Genomic DNA, 20,482 nt, shown 5'->3' on the forward strand with positions numbered 1-20,482 from the left:
AAAAAAAAAAAAAAAAAACCAAACATGTATGGGATGTAGATGATATATATATACAGCATACACACAAAGACACACCTGTATCAAATTTCACTAATAAGAAAAATGTTCTTTCATTCTGAAGCGTTCATGACTTTTCCTTGATACTGTACCTCTTATGGTAAAGCCGTAGTGTGTTCCTTTCAGTTCTGTGGGAGTGTGTGTGTGTGTGTGTGTGTGTGTGTACATGTGCACTTGTAACTGCTGGGGGGCGGGTGGGAGGGGTGGGGGTGGTTATGGGCGAGGGTGGGAGGGGGGGCTACGTGTAAATAAATCAAATACAGTTAGTGTGGAGGTGTTTATTTTTTGTGTCAGTGTAAGTTAAATATTCTAAACAAAACAAAAACAAACAAAAAAAAAGACATGTATTCTCTATTGTGATTCATGGTACATTAAAAAAAAAAAGAGGAAAAAGTAGTTTTATCTTACATTTCAAATGCTTATCTCTATGGCTTCTGGCGATACCCGTTCCATTTTATAGATTTGTCAGCACAAAATGCAATAAACCAATACCATTTTATTACAGCAATTGTGTCTGGAGTTTTTAATCATGTCTTGTGCCGATGAAAACAATCTTACAAATGAGAAAACACCGCAAAACTAGAAAACACATGAACAGATCATGGTTGGAAAAGAACAAAAGGAGTCCATCGAGAACCTCATTTTTTTTTTTTTTTTTTTTTTTTTAAACAGTAATTCTTCTTTTAGCAAATTACAATTGAAAATGCAGACCTTCACGTGGTGAGTCTTGAAATTTAAAACACCGTTGTGTGTGTAGGGGGGAGAAAAAAAAACACAAACGATTAAAATCTTTTACAAAACCTTCCTGTAGTCTACCACAGAGCTGGTAAATCCTCTGCACCGAGACAGATGTGGAGTCTATTTCTATCGGTGGGGGGGGGGAGGGGGAGGGGGGGGGGGGGGGGACCTCATGTTAGGAGTAGTGATGCCTTCACTGCAGTCCGTCAGTAGTGTCGAGGATAGGACATGGGTGGGATCTGGCCCATGCCGGGAGCCGGCCTGGGGGGCGGCTGCTGGGCGGCCGCGGTGCCCACCAGGTGGTTGAGAGACGGTCCGCTCTGAATGAGTGTGTCGAGAGCTTTCTGGACGCTCGGGTTGTCAAAGTTGATGCCCGAAGCGGAGGTAAGGGGTCTCTGAGCGGCCGAAGCCGCGGGCGGGCGCCCCGCCGGGTTGCTGTAAGCCTGCGGTGCGGCCGCGGGGGGGCCGGGCAAAGCCGGGCGCGACGGGTTTTGGGACGGAGACGGCGCCAGAGAGGCGTAGGCGTGCGCTTGGGAGGAGGAGGCGGCGGCGGCGGCGCCCGCCAACGGCCCCGAGCCGCTGTTGAACAGGCTGAGGATTTTGGCCTGCAGCTCCTGCTGGTGACTGGGGTTGGCCGAGGCGCTCGGGCCGGCCGCGAGGCCGACGTGGCTGGACTGCGGGGCGGCGAGAGCAGAGTGGGACGAGGCGGGGAGGACCGCGGCGGGGGCCGGGACGTCGTGGTGCGCGGCCGCGGCAGGAGCTCCGACGTGGCCTGCGGCTGGAGGCGGACGAGCGCGGTTAAGAGTGTGACGCACCCACCAACAACAACAACAACAACAACAAATACACATTCCTGTCAGGAGATCTAAGGAGGACGCCGGAACGGTCGCTCTTTGGGCACGCGTGCACGTGAAGAGGGTTTTTTAAAAGCGCACGTGAAAAGTGCGAACGGGTCCTTTTAATGATTTCTGCGGAATGAAAGTCGTTACCTGCGAGGGGATCCGCCGTGCTCCGAACCAGCCGAGCTCGTTTGTCCTTCAGGTACGCCAGGAGGCTGTCCAGTTCCTCCGGGGTGACAAATCTACCCGACAACCACACACAAGAAAAATTCATTATTTAAAGTGGAGAGATTTTTTTTAATTTTTTTTTTTTAAATGAACCAAATCAGGTTTTGTAAAACACAACCCGCAACTCAAATTAGATATATTTGCTTGAGCCACACAATTGGTTTTTTGTCTTATCGTTGATTTGCGACGTCGGACGTGGAGCCCCGGTACCTGTTTTCGGACAGCAGCGTGATGGCGGTGAGGACCGAAACGGGGTGGCTCTCTCTGTCGGGCTCCCTGAGCAGCACGTCGTCTGCCATCTTGGCGGCCTTCCTGGCGATCTCCTCGCGCTCTTTTTCCCGGTTTTCCACTTTGTAGGTGTCGTAGTTGTGGGCGACCAGCATCATGGCGTCCTGCATGGGCATGTTCCGGTGCTCTAAGGCGACAAAGCCCACAACCGACGTCAGCGCGCGACGGGACGCCGCGCCGTTGTTGTTGTTGTTTTTTTTGGGACATTTTTGCGCCGCGCTTCGCGTCGCCCTCCCGTATTTTTACCTTGAGGCGTGCCGAACAGGATGTTGACCGTGCAGGACCGGTGGACCTGGTGCTGCTGGGTGATGATGATGGCGAAGGGGGTGCGGGCGCGGCCCACGTCCTCCAGAGCCTGAGTGAGGGACACCTCCGTGTTCAGGAAGATCAGATCCACCACCATTCCCAAATCGCGGACTTTCCGCCCGACCGTCTCGGCATACTCCCTGCAGTTGTTTTTGAAACACGGGTAACAGGTGGACACACGCGCACACACACACACACACACACACACACACACGCACACACACACACACGCGCGCAATATCAAATAACATGTGGCGTGCCGGTGTGTTGTTTTGAGGCGTGTCCGTGAGCGGTTCTCCGCGGAGAGACCAGACAGTGAACATACTTCTGCGCCTTGTTGACGACGATCACGGAGCAGTCGACGGGTCGGTCGGTGTCGTAGCGCCGCTGCAGCTCCTCGTAGTACTGCCGGTACAGTTCGTTGCGCCGGCGCTCTTCCGGTCGAGCGCGGTCCTCTGCGGTCCGGGAGGTGATTTCAAGGTTTAAATGTCACAAGCGTGTTTTTTTTTTTTTTTTTCCTCTACTTCAAAATCGATTCTAAATTTGGCACCAATCCGGTTAAAAAGCCGGTTAAATATGACAAAACTATGAAACATCTTAAAATGAAACGGATGATTCGAGGACAAATTCTCCCCCCCCCCCCAAAAAAAATTGAATTACACAGGGAGGGGAGGCGGGATGGGGGTCCAAACCCAACTGGTGAGTTCTAATAGAGATAATCAGGAAAATCAAATGTACCCATGAAAAAAAACAAATATACATTTACGATTGAACACTATGACTTAACGATATATATACTAATTATAACGAACTAATACCCCCCCCCCCCCACACACACACACACACACCCCCTACCTTCTGGCTCGCGGCGTCCATTCCAGGGGTCCATGTAAGGGTCCCTGAAGGGCTCCTCCTTCCTGCGGTAATAGTCGTCTGCAGTGCTGCTGCTGCTGCGGTAATATCGGTCGTACTCGTCTCTGCTGTATGACGGAGACATTTCCGCTTCATACGACAGACGGACAACGTAACTCGGGACTTCCGGCTGATGGGACGGGGGTGTGGGGGGGGCGTCGCTCACCTGTATGCGGCGTCTCCCCTGGCGTCCTTGTCTCGGCTCTCCGAGCCGCGGTAGCGGTAATCGTGGTCGCGAGAGTCGCGGCTCGGCCTCGCCTCTCGACCCGAGTCCCTCCCGTCGCGGCCGTCCTGAGACTCGCGTCCGTCGCGTCCGTCGCGCCCGTCGCGCGCCTCGCGCCCGTAAGCGGGCGAACGGGACCGAGGCCGGGGTTCCTTGCTGTCCCCATAACTGCTGTACGGGGCCCTGAGAGAGATACCGTCGGTTACTGCAGGAACAGTCACGAGTCTAGGATGCCTAAAGGAATACCGCAGGGGGTCGCGAGGGTTTCGGGCCTCGGATGGTGAGGACGGGCCCCTGCAGCTATTTTAAATCAAATTAATCAGGATTTATTTAATGTGAATTTTATTTATTTTTTAAGTATTCACGAACCGAAGCGGTGCGACCGAAAGCATTTTTTTTGTTCACAGAGGAAGTTGGCACAAATTCAATCCAGGAAGTGACGCCACAAAAGTCTCGGCAACCAACCGTGTCCAGTAATCAAACTCTGAAAGGACCGAGGTGGTTTATTTTTGCACATTTAGATCAATAACTTTATGACCGTTCGCTTTTTCCATTTTCCCCCCGTGAGCCGCGTTCCCGTCCTCCGATCACGAGCTCACCAAAATCTTCTTTCTTAAAATGTCCCCGGATTAAGACACGTAGAGGACTGCTCGTATGTCCTAAAGATCGACGGTCCGATGTTCAGGTGTTACTCGTGGAGACGACAAGTTTACCATCACAGTCAGAGTGGTGAGGAAAAAAACATTTTTTTTTTTTAAAAAAGAACCGTTCATTTTTTCAGTAAACATCTTCCAACAAAAGTTTCGATTTAATTTCATGTTCAACTCAAACTTGGGCCACAAAATTGATTGTTTTTTTCAGCGTCTCATCTCGTCGCTGTCGTACCTGCGGATCTTTTTTTCCTTCTTCTTTACCCGACGAGTATAAACCGGACTGACAAACATCAGTCGTTCCCGGCAGATCGGAGAAGAAGTAAAGCGACACGCATCGCAAAAAAAGGAATGCAAAAGTAAAGTCTCCCAAATAATAATAAAAAAAAAAAAAAAACAACCTCGAGCCTCGCGGGTTTCCGTGGGATACCGCGCATCGCGCGCCTTAAATACACAAACCGGATCGCGTCGACGTCGGTCTCCCGTGGTGTCCCCGAAATAAGCGTCCCCCGGTGGTGGACGGGGTGTTTTTGTGGGACGTAACGAGACTCCTCAGCTGGTCGGTGTTAAAAGACGAACCTCCAGTAGACGAGTGTCCACGCGCGGGTTGTTTTTTTTTAAACGGGCGCCCCGTGGAGCTGAAGACTACTTTGAGGGCCGAGCCGTGTTTTTAAGAGGAGATGACCCCGATCGTCGGTATCTCCCGGACGCGAGCGGTTTTAGGTTTTTTTTTTTTTTTTTTGGTGGTCGCAGGTGAAGAAACGCATATCTGAACAACATAGGTCGAGTTCTTCTTCAACAACAACAACAACAACAACGGAAAACTGGCTCGGCGGATGCTTTTGAGGATGGAAATTCAGTGCGATTATAAACTCGCTTCCCAAAAAGATTGCAGAGGGTAATATTTAATGCGTTTTCATTTCGGCGTGCCGTCTTGGCTTTAGTGCGCCTCGAGACTGAACGCAGGCTCAGCGTACACATGTTGCGGGACACAAACCGGCTTTCCGGATATGAAGCCGGGTGGAGAAAACAACAACAACAACAACAACAACAAAAATCGATTCACTTCAGATGGAAAAGTTGCACGTTGTAGCTGAATGAAGAAATTCAGGTCCAAAAAAAAAAAAAAAAAAAATCACACAAAGAAAACCGGCGCCGAAAAGCCATAAAGCTCAAGAATGTTTGAGGCGAGGACACTTTAAATTACATTCATATGTCGCTTTTCTTTATTTCAACACATCAGGCGGTTTGAACTTCGGGGGTGAAATATTGACTTTTCCATAAACCGTCACAAACCCATCTGATGGTGCGGCAGCTTCCGTCAAGCGGACTGACAGGTGAGGGGGGGAAAGTTAAAATACGCTTTTTCTTTTTCTTTCTTTGCTTTTCTTTTTTCTTTTTTTTTTTAACCGACACCTCGGAGGCCATGATGGTAGTTCTTCACACCAATTTCGCGTTACTTTACCTTCGTGGAGGGCTCTGCTGGGATTGAGGTTTAGGTTGCCGTCGCTCCACTGCCATATTTACATCTGAAAATAAATCAATCCAAACGTTGAACATAACAAGTGACATGTAGATTAGCTCATGATGTTTCACGCAGAATGGGAGCGGCCGCGCCGACACGTTCTCGATCCAAATGAAACTTTTGAGTGCCGGGATCCAAATTTGAAAAAAAAAAAAAAAAAATCCAAACTGGACGAAATGCAGCGAAATTTGAGTTGCCGAATCTGTCGGCTCGAGTTTAGGATGAACGGGGGGAGGAGGAGGAGGAGGGGGGAACAAAAAACAACAAAAAAAAGGAAGGAAATGTTTGCTCCCCTTCAAAACGTAAGTGACACATTTGAGTCCACGTGGAAGAAAACTCCAAAAAAAAAACAGTGCTGCAAATGAAACAAGAGATTGCAGAGATTCGGGCTTCGCCAGAATTTAATAAAGCACTTGTTTATTTTTGCACTGTTGTTTAAAATGAGTTGCACATTAAAAAATATACAATCCACAATCTTTGAGGTTAGTTGTTGGCTTGCGTAGCGCTCCACTGATATTGTGAAGGGCATTTCCTTTACCGGTTACAGCACATTACATCGTTAAAATTGTTTTGTCTTTTTAAAAAATAAAGCAAAAGTTGTTCATTTTTCTTTGCTGTTTTTTTGTTTTTGTTTTTTGTTTAATTACCAATTTCACAGTAACAGATGAGAACAATCGTCATGCCTCTTGAAAGTTTCTCACGTGCCGGTTCACACCTGGTATTAACGTACGTCTTAAGCGATCCGATCGCGTGAGGAAGGCTCAAAGCAACGTCGGTTCAACCCTTCCGACGGGTCCCGAGCGACGACGTGCGGTCGGGTTTCTCCGGCGACCTCCCGACGTGCAAATGATGAACACGTGAATCGGTGAACGATCGCGGGGACGCATGCGGGGACGCATGCGGGGACGCGAGGATCGGAGCTGAAAGCGACAGGCGTTTTGACGAAAAGACATCCTTTCTCGCTCCACCCTTCAGCTAGTGTACTCGTGCCATAATTCAAATTTGGAAGTTGCTATCGTTTATTATTCGACCGAATTGAAGTCCTGTGCAAATAAATGTCATTACGATAATAATGACGTCCATCTGTCCGAAAGCCTCCGGACAGCGAACTTGGATAGAACGCGTTTAAGACATTTTTCTCTTTTGTGGCCTGATAGGTTTACATTATTACGACGACGTTGTCCTAAATGCAGCAGGCCACACGGAGACAAATTGTCTGAGGAGGAAAATTAACATTGGTTATTTAGCCTCTTTCATTTTGTGCTCAAAATACAAAGCAAAAGTCAAAACACGTTCAGAAAACTTGTGTAGGAAAATATAAATGTCTCTTCAGGCTCCGTTTATGGATTTTTTTTGGGGGTGGGGGGGGGACTTTAAGATGGTCTGATGTTTGTCAGAAGTTAGACGAGGTAAAAAAAAAAAAAAAATAACATAAAATAAGATAAACCAAGAGGTGACTTTGGTGAAACAAGCAGCTTTACAGTTAAAGTAAATCTCTTTACAGTTCATCTTTTTAGATATTAGGCAACACATGCTGTATGCTGTACAAACAAGTGCACGATATAAGTGGATGGGTGGATAAAACGCATGCCATTTAAAAACACGTTATTCTCATGATAAGACCACGTTTCAAACAAACACCTCTCCTTATGGTATTGCTTTTTTTTTTTTTTTTCTAGTCATTGGACTTGCGGTTGGTTTTAATGAGCAGCAACAGAAGAAACCTTGCTGACTATTCATTACGCTGACTATACTATTATTTTTTTTTGTTGTTGATGGAGAGAATTTTTGTTTGGACACTTTGTGCTGCCTTGCCTTCAGCGTAGCCTCTATTCAGTTCCTTTAGAAAATGTCAAGCTCCCACAAATACTGTTGATATTGGTTCAACTTAACATTTATCATCGGAATCTTAAGATAGCGATTTCCTGGTGGGACGACAAGACGCGATTTAATGCCAGGTGTGAACAGGGCCAATCACAATCTTGACCTTAATCTTTTATGAGTTTGGTTTTGTTGATCGCTCAGCACCGAGAAAAACGCGTCTTCTTTAGTCATACAATCACACCCTCTGCGGTTAAGGCTTACCTATTTTATAACCTTTATATATTCGACCCTTTTGGGCCGCCTTCGCAGCTTCGGCTTCCTCAATGCGTTCAAATTGTACAAATCCAAACCCACGAAACATGGATACGCCTGGAAGAGGAATATTTAAGTGGTACAATCTTAGGACCATTACGAAGAACATTTTGGGTACCTACCCAAGTATCCACTTCACAAATGATCAAAATGAAAAGTCTTGCATTACGTCAAAAGACTTGTGTGTCTAAGTTAATGTTGTGGTGATATCTAAAATATTAAAATGCCTGTGAAATTGGCAACTTATCGCTTATGTTGTGTTTACTGACCGATGACTTTCCCATACGGGCTGAACATGTCTTCCAAATCCTTCTTCTCCATGTCGGAAGTCGGCAAATTCCCAACAAAAATTCTTCTCTCCAAATCCCTCGGATCACTGCTGCTGCAGGAGCGCGAATAACGTGCTGGCGATGGGCTGCGGCTTCTTCGGCGAGACATGACTAGATCCCAAGGTTTACCGGTTTCTTTCCTTGTGCGTCTCAAAAGCTCGGACCAGTTTGGTTTGTTTACTATTAAGTCTTTAAATTGTCCACAATCCTGAAAATGTCAGTGAGTTAAGAGAAGAGATGAAATTTCTTGGAGGGATAAAGAGTTTTAGTGGAGCAAAAGTTGCAGATAAAAAAAAAAAAAATGAAATTAAAAAAAAAAAGATCACATCAAAGTTTAAACAAAGCAAATTCAAATGCCGTTAAAAATTCTTTTTTTTTTTTTTTTTTTTTAATGCAAAATCTGATATAAAAAGTCCTGCTTTTCTTTGTGTCCTTTGTTTCCTTTGTGCTCATTTGCGCAACAAATAAAGTGGACCATATTTGAAAGCTTTCCTCAAACGCGAGGAACAGCAGTCGGGTATCAAGTGTGTGATTAATGTCGAGTAGATCGATCAAAAAACGCAACTCCGCCTTTCCGTCGGGATTCCATGATACAAATGGGCCTCAGTCTCAGTCTGAAGTTCCCCCTTGAAAATATGTGAAAGTCTCACATAACCAGCCCACAATGTCACTTATTGTGGACCAGTAAGACATTTTTGCTGGACACAGAGAGCATTTCTTTTAAGTACCGCAAATTCAATTTTCGATCGGAAAAATTCGCTTTTTTTTTTTTTTTTTTTTTCATGAAGGCATCTGTAATGGAAAAGACAAAATTCTCCCCAACTACCCACAGAAATTTCAGATTAAATTTTACTTGAAATACTTGTTCAGGACGGAGTCTAGAAGTTTCAACCGGGAACCAACGGTCAAATTCTGAGTTGAAATCGGACGGTCTTGCATCTCGTAGTTGAAAACTAAATGTAACTGGTACAAATGGCTGATTGACCGTTTCCATACGCATCCATTTTATTGTGAAATAAATGCAAAATTTCCACGATAAGATGACAGGGCGGACGATGACGACGTCAAAAAAGCCGGACCGATCGATGGATGAACACGTGATGATGAAATGTTTGAGAAGGTACAAGCAGCCCGAACGTCGGTGTGACAAGTAAACACCATTGTCTCGATCACTCAATTATTATTTCTTTTTTTTAAGTTGATCCTAAAAACGCACACTTTTATATATAAAAATCAGGAGCCTCAAACATTTTTGACAAAATCCTAAAGTTTTACTCTGTTGTTGTGAGAAAGAGACACGAGTGTTAGGTATGAAGGGAAATAAGCTGCTCCTTAAATTGAACTCTGAATTGATGCAAGAAACAGTTCAAACTGAATTGAATAGAATATTTAGGCAATTTAAGTAATTTAAGTTTATAGTCACACCACACAAGAAAAATTCATCCCATTAGGTCTGTAAAATTTCACCAAACAGTGCAGACGACTCTCCAACAGTGCTTTCTACGACGCGAAATGCAGCATCCAATGAAACGGTCTTCTTCTCTTGAAACGGTAAAGCTGTCTTGAGGAAAATTGCATTGATCGAAATGAAATCGTGGTCGGGCCGTCGCTTTGAAAATGCCAAAATTCAAACGCGTCGTCGTGTAGAAGAAAATTGCCGTGGAGAAATGTCTCAACATGTCCTCGATGCCACAATGTAAAATTATTTTAGAGGGAAAACCTCAAGGAGGTCACAGTGCCGAGACACAGCACAAACTCACAATAGAAAGTTAAGTTGCAAGTATGCTGCAGGTAATGTATGCATGCTTTTTAGGGAGCAGCCCCTTACATACCTAAACTTGAACCTGGGTGGCCTGGATTCACCGTCCACAGATGCTCTGAAACAAAGAAATAAATGCATAAACAAAAATAACCACTTTACACAGTTGAATTTTTTTTTATAATTTCCTAATGCTCACATACAAGGAATTTGACGTAACATTAAAGAAGAGAAAAGAGGAAAAACCAAGCTGTGAGAAAAATAAAACACAAAAGACGGGAGATAAAGTACAAAAATATGTACCAGTGCAAGTGTGTAATGTAATAATTCAAAGTGCACTAATACTTGTGTTAATATAATACTCCATCAGATATTAAAAAAAATATATATATAATACTCTATCAGATATTTAAATAATAATAATAAATATAATACTCTGTATCAGATATTTAAAAAAAAAAATAATATAATACTCTATCAGATATGATGAATTGACAGGTGTGCAAAATAAGATGATATATTTTAATGTGATTTGTAGGTAGGTAGGTAGGTAGGTATATACTTTATTAATCCCCGAGGGGAAATTTTTTCGCCACAGCAGCATACATACAGGAGCAATAGTAGAAACAGTAGAATAAAATAATAATAGAAAAGCAATAAAATAAAAAATATAAATATAAAATATAAAATGCACAGTACATACAGTATATATACAGTACATTAAATATCTATATATATTATATACAACAAACCAATAAACACAGTCAACATATATATATATATATATATATATATATATACATATATATATATACATACAGTACATATCTATATATATAATATAAAGTATTGTATTCTTATGACCCGTACAACCAGATAGAACTGTGAGAACTTGACATAAACATAATTTAATCGTCTTATAAGTAAACCAAGATCAAGGCTTTGTTTGTTTCAATCGGGAGTACAAATGCACGGATGACATAAAATGTACATCTTCAATAACAAAAGTCAAAGTTTGGCTTTTCTCACGCGCAGGATCTTTTACGATTGGTGATGTCATTTTCCAACAGAATTGATGTGTGCGTGCAGCATTAGTTACCATGGCAACTCATCCCGGTAAGAATTGAACCACTTCCGAAAACGTCTCGAAAAAAAAAAAAAAAAAAAACAGAATTAAAACCTGAAGTTACCTCGAAAACCGCAAATCCTGCAGCAAAGTACAGGCCTTAAGTATATATATATATATATGTATATGAAAGAGTCTGACGCCTTCAAACGGAGCATGTTAATAGGGGATTTTTTTAATGACGGTTTATAATCTGTGTTTATGGTGTCGCAAATGCGACCGATTATATTGCCCGCAGCACATGGGACTGTGTCAGCCTAAATTCTGCTTCTTGGGTATTAAAGTTATGCGCAACTACTCGTGTTAAGTTGTGTGGAGAAAAAAAAAGAAAAGAAAAAGAATCAAACACTTCTTCAAACAAAACAAAAAACAACCCAAAAAACCCACTTTTACTAAAATGCTAACAGTTTAGAGCTACCGCGAGCTAAGATTTAGCTGTTTAGCCAACATGGTTATTTCCGTCCAAACGAGCCCGTTCGCTTTTAAAAACAAAAACAAAAAAATCGTACCACAAGCTGCTTGCGCCTGCTTAACAACCGGGTTTTGATTTTTTAATTCGTCCGGGACTGAAACAGCTGCTCTTTAACGGCGCCATTTCTCGGCTACGTGGTGAACATAGCGAGGATAGCTTCCCAAGATTTAGCTCCCAGGAAACGTTTACCAAAAAAAAAAAAACCGTCTCGTTGCGACCGACGTAAAACAAAAAAACAAACCAAAAAAACGGCCTCGAGTGCACGTTTGCCTTTATTTAATCGACAAGAGGTAACTCTTTACTCACCTCCGACGTGTATTTTGTTTTATCTCCGTTTTCAGTCCCCCCCCCCTTTAGGCCGCAGACGGGCGCTTATCTTCTCACAATGAAGAGCGGTCTGTCTTGCGCGGAGCGACACTTCGACTTCATTTACGGCAGCTGGCGGCGATTTCTTCTTCTGCTGCCGCAAATGCGGTTTATCGCTACAAACACCGCCATCTACTGGCTAACTGCGAGATGTGTTTTTGGCGAAAAGGGACATTTGACATGTACAGTGTGACCCCCCCACACACACACACACACACACACACCACCACCACCACCACCACCCCACCCTCCCCATCCATCCCTCTCATAACATTATCAGGAAAAAAAAATACTGATTGTTTCCTATATTTTGTTGTATATAATATATATAGATATATACTGTACTGTATATATACTGTGCATTTTATATTTTATATTATATATTTTTATAATTTTATATATTTTATATATTTTTTATATTTTATATTATATTTATTATATATTTATATATTTATATTTAATTTTTTTAAATATTTTTTACTGCTATTTTATTACTTTTCTATTATTCTATTATTATCTTATTGCTTCTGTATGCTGCTGTAGCGAAAAAAAATTCCCCTCGGGGATTAATAAAGTAACTACCTAACCTAACATAACCTAACCTATTTTAGCTGCTGAGGTGTTTGTGTCACTGATGTGAATAAGGTGGACAAAATAATAGAAACACCTGATATCATCAAAGACAACATCCTCCGAAGTTTGAAACTGAACACTACAGCTCTTACAGGTTTATTGCGGGACTAATGTACCGCAATGCGTTTGATTTAGCTGAACACAATAAACTGCCAACTAAGTGTACATGTAAAAAGGTGGCCCCGACCTCTGTGATTCACTTGACATGTTTTTGTTTTTTTATATTTATTTTTAACACTATCTCAAATATCCGTTCAGAAAGTTGTTTTAACTCATTGTTAGGCAGAAGGACATATCAAAGTTGTACTTGCAGCGTGGTCAGCTATGCTGGTACGCACACAAACTTTGCAAACTTACTTAAACGCCATAACCATGATTATACCAGGACCATTATGTCAAACTATGGCTTGTAAACGGAGTGATTCATATTCATGTTTTAACCTCACCATTTTTCTTTCTCTTCACTCATTGTTTTGTCATATCTTCCTTTTAATTATCAGGCCTGTAATAAATTATTGTGGTAATAATAAACCTTTTTTTTTTTTTTTAACACAAAACGAAAAGGCAGCATGCAAACACGAGGAAAGAGCTACCAGGTGATCTGACTGGGGGAAAAAAAAAAAAAACCCTCCATATATAATATAGCCTACAGGCTATTTTTTTTAGTTTAGGATAGTACCCAAATGCTGACTTGTTATTGATGAGCCCCTCTCTGTCTCTATGGCAAAAAAATAAATCAGACCATTATGTCCAAACTCGTTGTCTTATTTTGACATTATTTTTATTTATTTTTTGTAATTAAACACAAACTTGATCGTGATATATTATCAAAGCTTTTGATTTTCAACCATCACGAGTCGTAAACAGAAATCTTTCTGGTTTGTATCCTGCCTTTCATCCCCGAACGAGTGCGGCGGGGTTGCCAGGTTGGGATATTATCTCCTTTAGAGTTCTCGTGAACTGAATGATATTTCCTGAATATCACGTGTCACAAAAAAAACAACAACAACCGCACATCATATTATGTAGCCTAACGTGATTTACAAAATATTTGACAGTCCGTTATTTTTATTTCGACCGTTTTGCTCAGCCCGCCACGGTGCTGTTTCCGGACTGGGGCTCGTCGCTGCGCAGGGAGGAGTCCGTCTCGTACCTGGCAACCTCCTTTACCGCTTTGTTAACACTTCATTGAGTCAAGATGGCAGATTTCGACGAACTCAGCGATGAAGAGAAGGTATTTCTATGAAAAACAACAACAAAACAAATCACACTGTAACTCCTCTTTCATCGTGAATCTGTGTCTCGAACAACAGCGGCGGGTTTTGGTGTTTTTTGTTTTTTTTTTTTTTTTTTTTTAAAGTCGGGCGCGTCGCCGTTACGGAGGAGTCTTGTTTGGTGAAGCTACCGAAACCATTTCTGCATTTTGACAGTTCAGAGCTGAAAACCTCGCGTGTTCCTTCTGCCACAAATACACGGTCCGACAACATCTAATGTCCCGTCTCCTCTTTGATCAGCAAGGATCCTTATACATCGTGCAGCCGAGCTCGGGTGTCCGGTTTAATATTTAGTCGTTTGTAATGGTTAGCTCCATGCTAACTCGAGGGAAGTCGAGCGACTTCCTGCATTAACAGTCGTGACAGCATCGGGAGCACAACACCACCCACACCCAGTTTACTGGCACTTAATGCAGCTTCCTAAACCAGTCTTGCTATAAAAAATAATAATAATAATAATAACAAATAAATAAATAGAAGTTCACGCAAGTTGTCACATACTGGAGTGCGCATGTATTTCGTATTTGCATTGTTTGCCAGTAACTTTTTGCAGGGCTCGTCTCCCTGCAGTGTTTTGCAGGGCCTCGTAGTGCCTGCTGCTTTCTGCATCATGCCATGCTGCAACATGTTGTAAAATAACCGCGCATTCCCAAAGCTGTGTGTGTGTGTGTGTGTGTGTGTGTGTGTGTGTGTGTGTGTGTGTGTGTGTGTGTGTGTGTGTGTGTGTGTGTGTGTGTGTGTGTCCACCCCAGCGACGTCCCTTTTTGAAATGGATGTAAATAAATCTGTGTCACAAGCGAGAGTTGGGAGTACCTTGAATGTGTGTGTGTTGTTTTGTTTTTTTATTAAGACCCAAGTCTGAATTTGAATTGCACGGAAGAGACGCTGAGTCTCGAGTGCTTTAGTGGAGTACCGATCCAGGACTGAGGTTAAACTAGGTTACTCGTTGTGATGTCCCGCTACCCTTTCAACTGGACACCCCCCAGTTGTAGGTCGGTGCCAGCTGCAGCCCCCCCCCCCCCCTACCCCACCCCACCCCACCCCGGAGGCTTTACTAACCCTGTCTGCCTGACAGACGGCACCACTGGCACCACTTTTCCTGCAATGTGGCCCTGACATTTGGACTGGTTGAAGCTGTGGAAAAAAAAAACACTTTGTGGACTTACTTCCACTTTACTGTGTCCTTGCTGATGTAAATGTATAACAACAGTCCTCACTGAGGAGGAAGAGGAGCACATGCTGCAACCCCTTAACTTCATGGCTTTGACACCACATGCTTACACAGCCATACCGGCTGCTAAGAAAAGCCCTTTGGTGACATATATTGCCTGCCATCTAAGGAGTGGCCAAAATAGAGCTAACAAGCCTGCGGCCAAGATATTTAGCCCACTGCTCTCTGCTTCGCTCTGCTCCTTTTTCAACTGATCACAGACATCTTCTGCCTCATAGTTTTATTTAGAATCTGATATTTCACAGAGTAAATGTTACAAAATGCTTAGCTAGACTCAAATTGAATAATAAGAGAAGGTATTAGCAATAATACATATAGATAGATATACACAGCATGCAAAGATACAGGGTCAAAGCAATACAAATGACAGAATCAAAATAGAGGTAAAAAAAAATATGCAATGTAAAAATGAACAGTGTATACAAATATAATAGAATGAAAATAAACAGTGCAATGGTCAGCAGTTTAGTGCAGAAGACCTGAAATTCATACAAAAGTTATAAACACTAAAAGGTCAGTTCGACTAATATCTCTAAAGACAAATAAAAAGCCTGGATTTTCTAAACAAACAAACAAACATGCAACATGCTTTGGCTTGTGGTGAAGGCAGTTTTTATTGTGGTGCATTACGGTCTATTTTATAGGAGGAAGTGAACTGAACTCTATTGCACTGTATTTGGTGACAATGTCATGCTTCTTACTATTTTACAGCTTTATGACAAGATGTTATATTTATTTCTAGGTCCGCATTGCAGCTAATTTTGTGATGCACTCTCCTCCAGGGGAGTTCAATGAAGTTTTCAACGGTGAGCCCTCCTTGTGATTTACATCTTTAGTACTTCTTGCAAGTATCGTGTACAGAACAAAATGTTCCTGCTTACCTTGAGGTTAATTGTTGTTTACAGATGTGCGACTACTGCTCAACAATGATAATCTTCTCAGAGAGGGGGCAGCTCAGTAAGTGTCCTCTCCTTTTTTTTTTTTTTTTTTAATCTAGAAAATTCTTAATTGTTTTTAAATGTCCTTTTCTTTTGTCTTATGTTTTAATGCTTTTATGTGAAGCACTTTGAATTGCCTTGTTGTTGAAATGTGCTATACAAATAAACTTGCCTTGCCTTGCCCAGAAAGATTCTGATGTTAATTATGTACATGGAACTTATAGTTGTACTCTCTTAAAGTGCCTTCGCCCAGTACAACATGGATCAGTTCACCCTTGCCAAAATTGATGGATATGAAGATCAGGCAAGCATTTTTAAAATATTTAAATAATTTACTTTTCTTATTTAATTAACCTATAAAATTTCCATTAGTCGACATTATTATGCCTGAGTTATAAGCATAAGTAACACACGGTGTGTGTGTTCCACGTAGGTTCTGATAACCGAGCACGGAGACCTGGGAAACGGCCGCTTCTTTGACCCTCACAACAAAATCTCCTTCAAGTTTGACCACCTGAGGAAGGAGGCCAGCGACCCCCAGCCTCATGAGGGCGAGGCAGGCCTCAGGTCATGGAGAGATGCCTGTGATTCTGCTCTGAGGGCCTACGTCAAGGAGCACTACCCCAGTGGAGTCTGCACCGTAAGATCCCTTTCCCAATCCGCACCGTAGCTGTTGTGTTCAGCATTAGGCAGAACAAGCACCCACTGATCCTTTTTTATTATTATTATTATTTGCTTCAGGTTTATGGGAAAACAATTGATGGCCAGAAGACCATTATCGCCTGCATCGAGGGCCATCAATTTGAGCCTAAAAACTTCTGGTGAGTTGATCGAGGATAATGAACTTTTTTTTTTTTTTTTTTTTTTTAGACCTACTGATCAAATTCACTCAGGCAGTTATGTTGGTGCAGAGTGGAGGCAATAATGGGTTTGGTTTTGAAGCTCACTTCCTCTGTTCCCAGGAACGGTCGCTGCCGGTCAGAGTGGAAGTTCAGTGTCTCCCAGTCTACAGCTCAGGTGACCGGAGTGTTGAAAATACAGGTATGTTGAGTGATCATCACGTGCAGTGTAAACTCTGCTGTGTGGTTGGTTTTCTTTCACTGTTGGGTGCTTCGCCTCAGTTTTTTTTTTTTAATTTCCTGTTTCTCCAAGGTACATTATTATGAGGATGGAAATGTGCAGCTCGTCAGCCATAAAGATGTCCAAGAATCACTGACGGTGTCTGTAAGTGTTTGATAAGTTTCTGTTTTGATTCTTTTTTTGACGGTCTCTGTTGACATTTTAAAATTTGAATTTCAGAAAGAAGAAAATAATTAAATTGATTGGGGCATTTTATATTTGATTTAGGCTCATGTATGTTTAGATTGCATAGTTGTTGTTTTTTTGTTTTTTTAACTAATCCACAATCTTTTGGCAGAATGAGAGCCAGACTGCCAAGGAGTTGGTGAAGATTATTGAGGATGCAGAGAATGAATATCAGGTATGTGACAGTTGTCTGCTTATTACACCTAGCCCTCCTTTTGACATTTCAAACCAAGTAAGTAATTGCAATTCATATGTGGCTTAGTCACAATCCCAGAGAGATGCAGAACAATTTACTTACAGGCTAGAAATGGGTGGGGGTGGAAAACATGTCTGAGAGGTTGGACTTCCTCTACGGCCTATAGAGAAGATGTCATGTCCGACATCTCTCTCTTCCAATCATTAGATGGAGAGGCTGATGGGGAAAGTGTTTCTGAAAACCCTGTTTCAGATCATATTTCTGCCGGTTCACTCACCCACCACCACTCCAGCTTTTATTGTGGTCCTGGATATTATTGTTTCTCGAGTGTCATGAATGTGTATCACCTGTTTTGGTGATAAGCGGGTGCCTATCTGATTTAGCAGCCCACATGTGTGCGAATAATGCTGTTCCCGGTTATCTGCCTCTTGATCTCTTCCTTATCAACCGTCGTTCACCAATAATGTGTTTGAAAACATTCCTGCCAGCATCGTACCTTCATGGGCGACGGCAACTTGTGACAATTGCATAACGACTGTGTAACCAAGGATTACATCATAATACAACTTGCATATATCTGCAAAGCATGACTTTTATCCTGTTTGGATTGCAGGTGGCCATCAGTGAGAACTATCAGACCATGTCAGACACCACATTCAAAGCCTTACGCAGACAGCTGCCAGTCACCCGCACCAAGATTGACTGGAACAAGATCCTCAGCTACAAGATCGGAAAGGAGATGCAGAACGCTTAGAGGACGGAGTCCCTTTCGGTTATGACAAACTGATCGCGCTAATATGTGTGATGCAAATTAACGTACTGTATGGCCCTCTGGAGAATTATAGTTTCTGTTGAGCACTGAGAGGGGACGCCTTGATTTTAAAATTACATTGAGTGGGCTGACTGTCGCTCATTTGTAAACATATATTATTTTTTAACAAATAATGCCTTCAGCAACACTGTGACAGTCCGGGTGATCAAATTCCCACAAACAGATTATAAACAGTTTCTGATCCCTCAGTGCTTCAAACGGACACGCATCCCCCCCAACCCCCCCCCCCCCCTTGATTTACATGTACCGACTAATTTACACCTTCTATATAACATAACTAATATTCTTTGAGAGGGGCAAGTACTGTATGCAATTCAAAATATTACCTGGCTGGGCAGCATCAAATCATAGTTTCTATTTCAATCAAAAGATCCCATATACCTATATTAAATTATTCCTCTGGTGGCAAGAGTGTAACCAGCAGGCATGCCAAAACGTCTTTCCTTGTCCCATCCTCAGACAATTAAAGTTTAATTGTTTTATTTCTCTCGGTTGTAGAGAGATAATGTCAGTGATAATACTTTTATTATATCCCCCTACTGATTAAGGTATTAGCATCCTCTTACCAGCTGTTTGCCTTTAGCTTGTGCTATATTTTTATACAAACTGTAAGTACGTTTATTATTGATGAAATAAAAGATATTGCACCAAATATGATTTTGTGAACAGTCATTTGTGTGTGGAGTTTTTTGGCACCAAATGTTTGTGACTCCAAATTTTCAAATTTACAGTTTTTCACTGTTGTATATGATTGCAAATGAAAAAGTATTTGTCTCTTGCCAGCTGTTTGCAATAATATAGCAACAATACAGTAAGTATATTTATTATTGCACAATATTGTATCGAATTTGAGCTCGTGAAAATTTGTTTTGCAAATGCTAATTTTGTGAAAAATATTTCTTTTTGGCTCATTCTAATTTCTTGATTTCACCAGGTGTAAGGTCGCATTGAAATTAAAATCTATAGTATGCAATAAAAGGCCAAGAACGAAGATGTAATTACGATACATAAACATGTAAAAACATTTCAAACAACTTCAGTAAAAGTGCAGCCCTTATTTTGAAAAGCAATTCACCAAGTCGTTTAGGTAGGTAGGTAGGTAGTGTGCGATTCTGTGTTAGGTTATGTTTACAATAATACAACATATATATATGCCATATCATATGAATTATATATAGGTCGTATTATCAACTATTAATCCTAAGGGGTAGACGAAAGGCTGTGTTTGTGAATGAAGGTGTAGACAACAGGGTGTGGTTGTGAGTGAAGGTGTAGACAACAGGGTGTGGTTGTGAGTGAAGGTGTAGACAACAGGGTGTGGTTGTAAATGAAGGTGTAGACAAAAGGCTGTGTTTGTAAATAAGAGTGAGAGTACTATGCCAAACCAAAAGGTCACAGGAGGGGGTCTGCAACCTCTGGGGTCACATACTGTTGTTCTTTGAGGCATAAACAGGAACAGACGGCTGTCTGGAGGACTCCAGGATGTGAAGTCCTCCAACAACCAACAAAGGATCCATCAATACACATGACTTTTTGGTGTCTGTACTATAAGAAGACTGGGTGAGGGAAAGTCAGGAGCTCAGACTTTGTGAACTGACGCATACTCTGTTGCGGTCAGGGAAACATAGTCTGGACCCCAGAGCTCTGTAAAATGGTTATTCTGCTGCTGTTAAAAGAAATATCTTGGAGCCTGACATATTCTCCTATTGCCTCGTTAAAGAACACGCAGGACTGGGGGCTGACACATTTTGGTTACTTTAGCAGGAGCCCAAGTCCAACAGTAGGTAAGTATATGCTTTATTAATCCCCGAGGGGAATTTTTTTTGTTGTCATATGTTCAAATATGTAGATTCACAGCTTTTTACGGTTGTATATAGTTGCCTATTAAGTATTTATGGATTAGCTATATCGGCAAAACAATGTAAGAAACTCTGAACTAAAAAAATATATTTAAGTAAATAAGGCGAGGGGGGGAAAAAAAAGGAAAAACTTGTGACAAACCACATGATCGATCCTTTGGTGTGAGAATCACATGCTTAAGCGTAAATAAAACGGTTTGTGTGCAGTTTAGTGTACTTTAACCTATAATAAATGTATTTGAAATGGATGTATTGTTTTA

General features: G+C 42.1%; 2 protein-coding genes across 12 annotated transcripts; one reads left to right on the plus strand and one right to left on the minus strand.

Moving 5' to 3' along the window:
• Positions 1–320: 320 nt before the first annotated feature.
• Positions 321–11,989, minus strand: ncoa5 (nuclear receptor coactivator 5). Of its 11 annotated transcripts, none has more exons than XM_069691075.1 (12): positions 11,895–11,989; positions 10,064–10,108; positions 8,172–8,439; positions 7,852–7,959; positions 5,707–5,770; positions 3,535–3,774; positions 3,312–3,436; positions 2,782–2,911; positions 2,397–2,596; positions 2,073–2,277; positions 1,785–1,876; positions 321–1,573 (listed from the first exon to the last, which is right to left on the minus strand). In XM_069691075.1, exons 3-12 carry the CDS (start codon positions 8,338–8,340, stop codon positions 1,002–1,004), a joined length of 1,905 nt encoding a protein of 634 aa, XP_069547176.1. In that variant the 5' UTR covers positions 8,341–8,439; positions 10,064–10,108; positions 11,895–11,989; the 3' UTR covers positions 321–1,001. The 11 variants fall into 11 exon arrangements, with proteins under 11 accessions (XP_069547176.1, XP_069547175.1, XP_069547172.1 ...); XM_069691074.1 differs by having other exon boundaries at positions 2,397–2,599; XM_069691079.1 differs by having other exon boundaries at positions 1,057–1,573; positions 3,312–3,458.
• A 1,744-nt stretch (positions 11,990–13,733) lies between these two features.
• capza1a (capping actin protein of muscle Z-line subunit alpha 1a) lies at positions 13,734–19,015 on the plus strand. The gene is made up of 10 exons (XM_069691095.1): positions 13,734–13,821; positions 15,835–15,898; positions 15,998–16,049; positions 16,271–16,334; positions 16,464–16,670; positions 16,772–16,851; positions 16,993–17,071; positions 17,183–17,254; positions 17,448–17,510; positions 18,145–19,015. The coding sequence occupies exons 1-10, from the start codon at positions 13,786–13,788 to the stop codon at positions 18,283–18,285; spliced, it is 858 nt and encodes a 285-aa protein (XP_069547196.1). The 5' UTR covers positions 13,734–13,785; the 3' UTR covers positions 18,286–19,015.
• The last annotated feature ends 1,467 nt before the right edge of the window (positions 19,016–20,482 follow it).

The sequence above is a fragment of the Brachyistius frenatus genome, unplaced genomic scaffold (assembly GCF_029030835.1).
Source record: "Brachyistius frenatus isolate BFR_SWC_R1_liver_20210118 unplaced genomic scaffold, ASM2903083v1 Contig_10, whole genome shotgun sequence".
NCBI classification, from domain to species: Eukaryota; Metazoa; Chordata; class Actinopteri; family Embiotocidae; genus Brachyistius; species Brachyistius frenatus.

Bases quoted from the DNA above. Each gene is read 5' to 3' on its own strand.
- capza1a (XM_069691095.1), top strand. From the start codon at position 13,786: ATGGCAGATTTCGACGAACTCAGCGATGAAGAGAAG. The intron at 16,852-16,992 runs GTGAGTTGATCG...CTCTGTTCCCAG, and splicing joins TTTGAGCCTAAAAACTTCTG to GAACGGTCGCTGCCGGTCAG. The intron at 17,511-18,144 runs GTATGTGACAGT...TTTGGATTGCAG, and splicing joins ATGCAGAGAATGAATATCAG to GTGGCCATCAGTGAGAACTA.
- ncoa5 (XM_069691071.1), bottom strand. From the start codon at position 8,340: ATGTCTCGCCGAAGAAGCCGCAGCCCATCGCCAGCACGTTATTCGCGC. The intron at 3,775-5,706 runs GTAAAGTAACGC...TATCTCTCTCAG, and splicing joins CAGCAGAGCCCTCCACGAAG to GGCCCCGTACAGCAGTTATG. The intron at 2,912-3,311 runs GTAGGGGGTGTG...CCCGGACCGCAG, and splicing joins TGGACGCCGCGAGCCAGAAG to AGGACCGCGCTCGACCGGAA.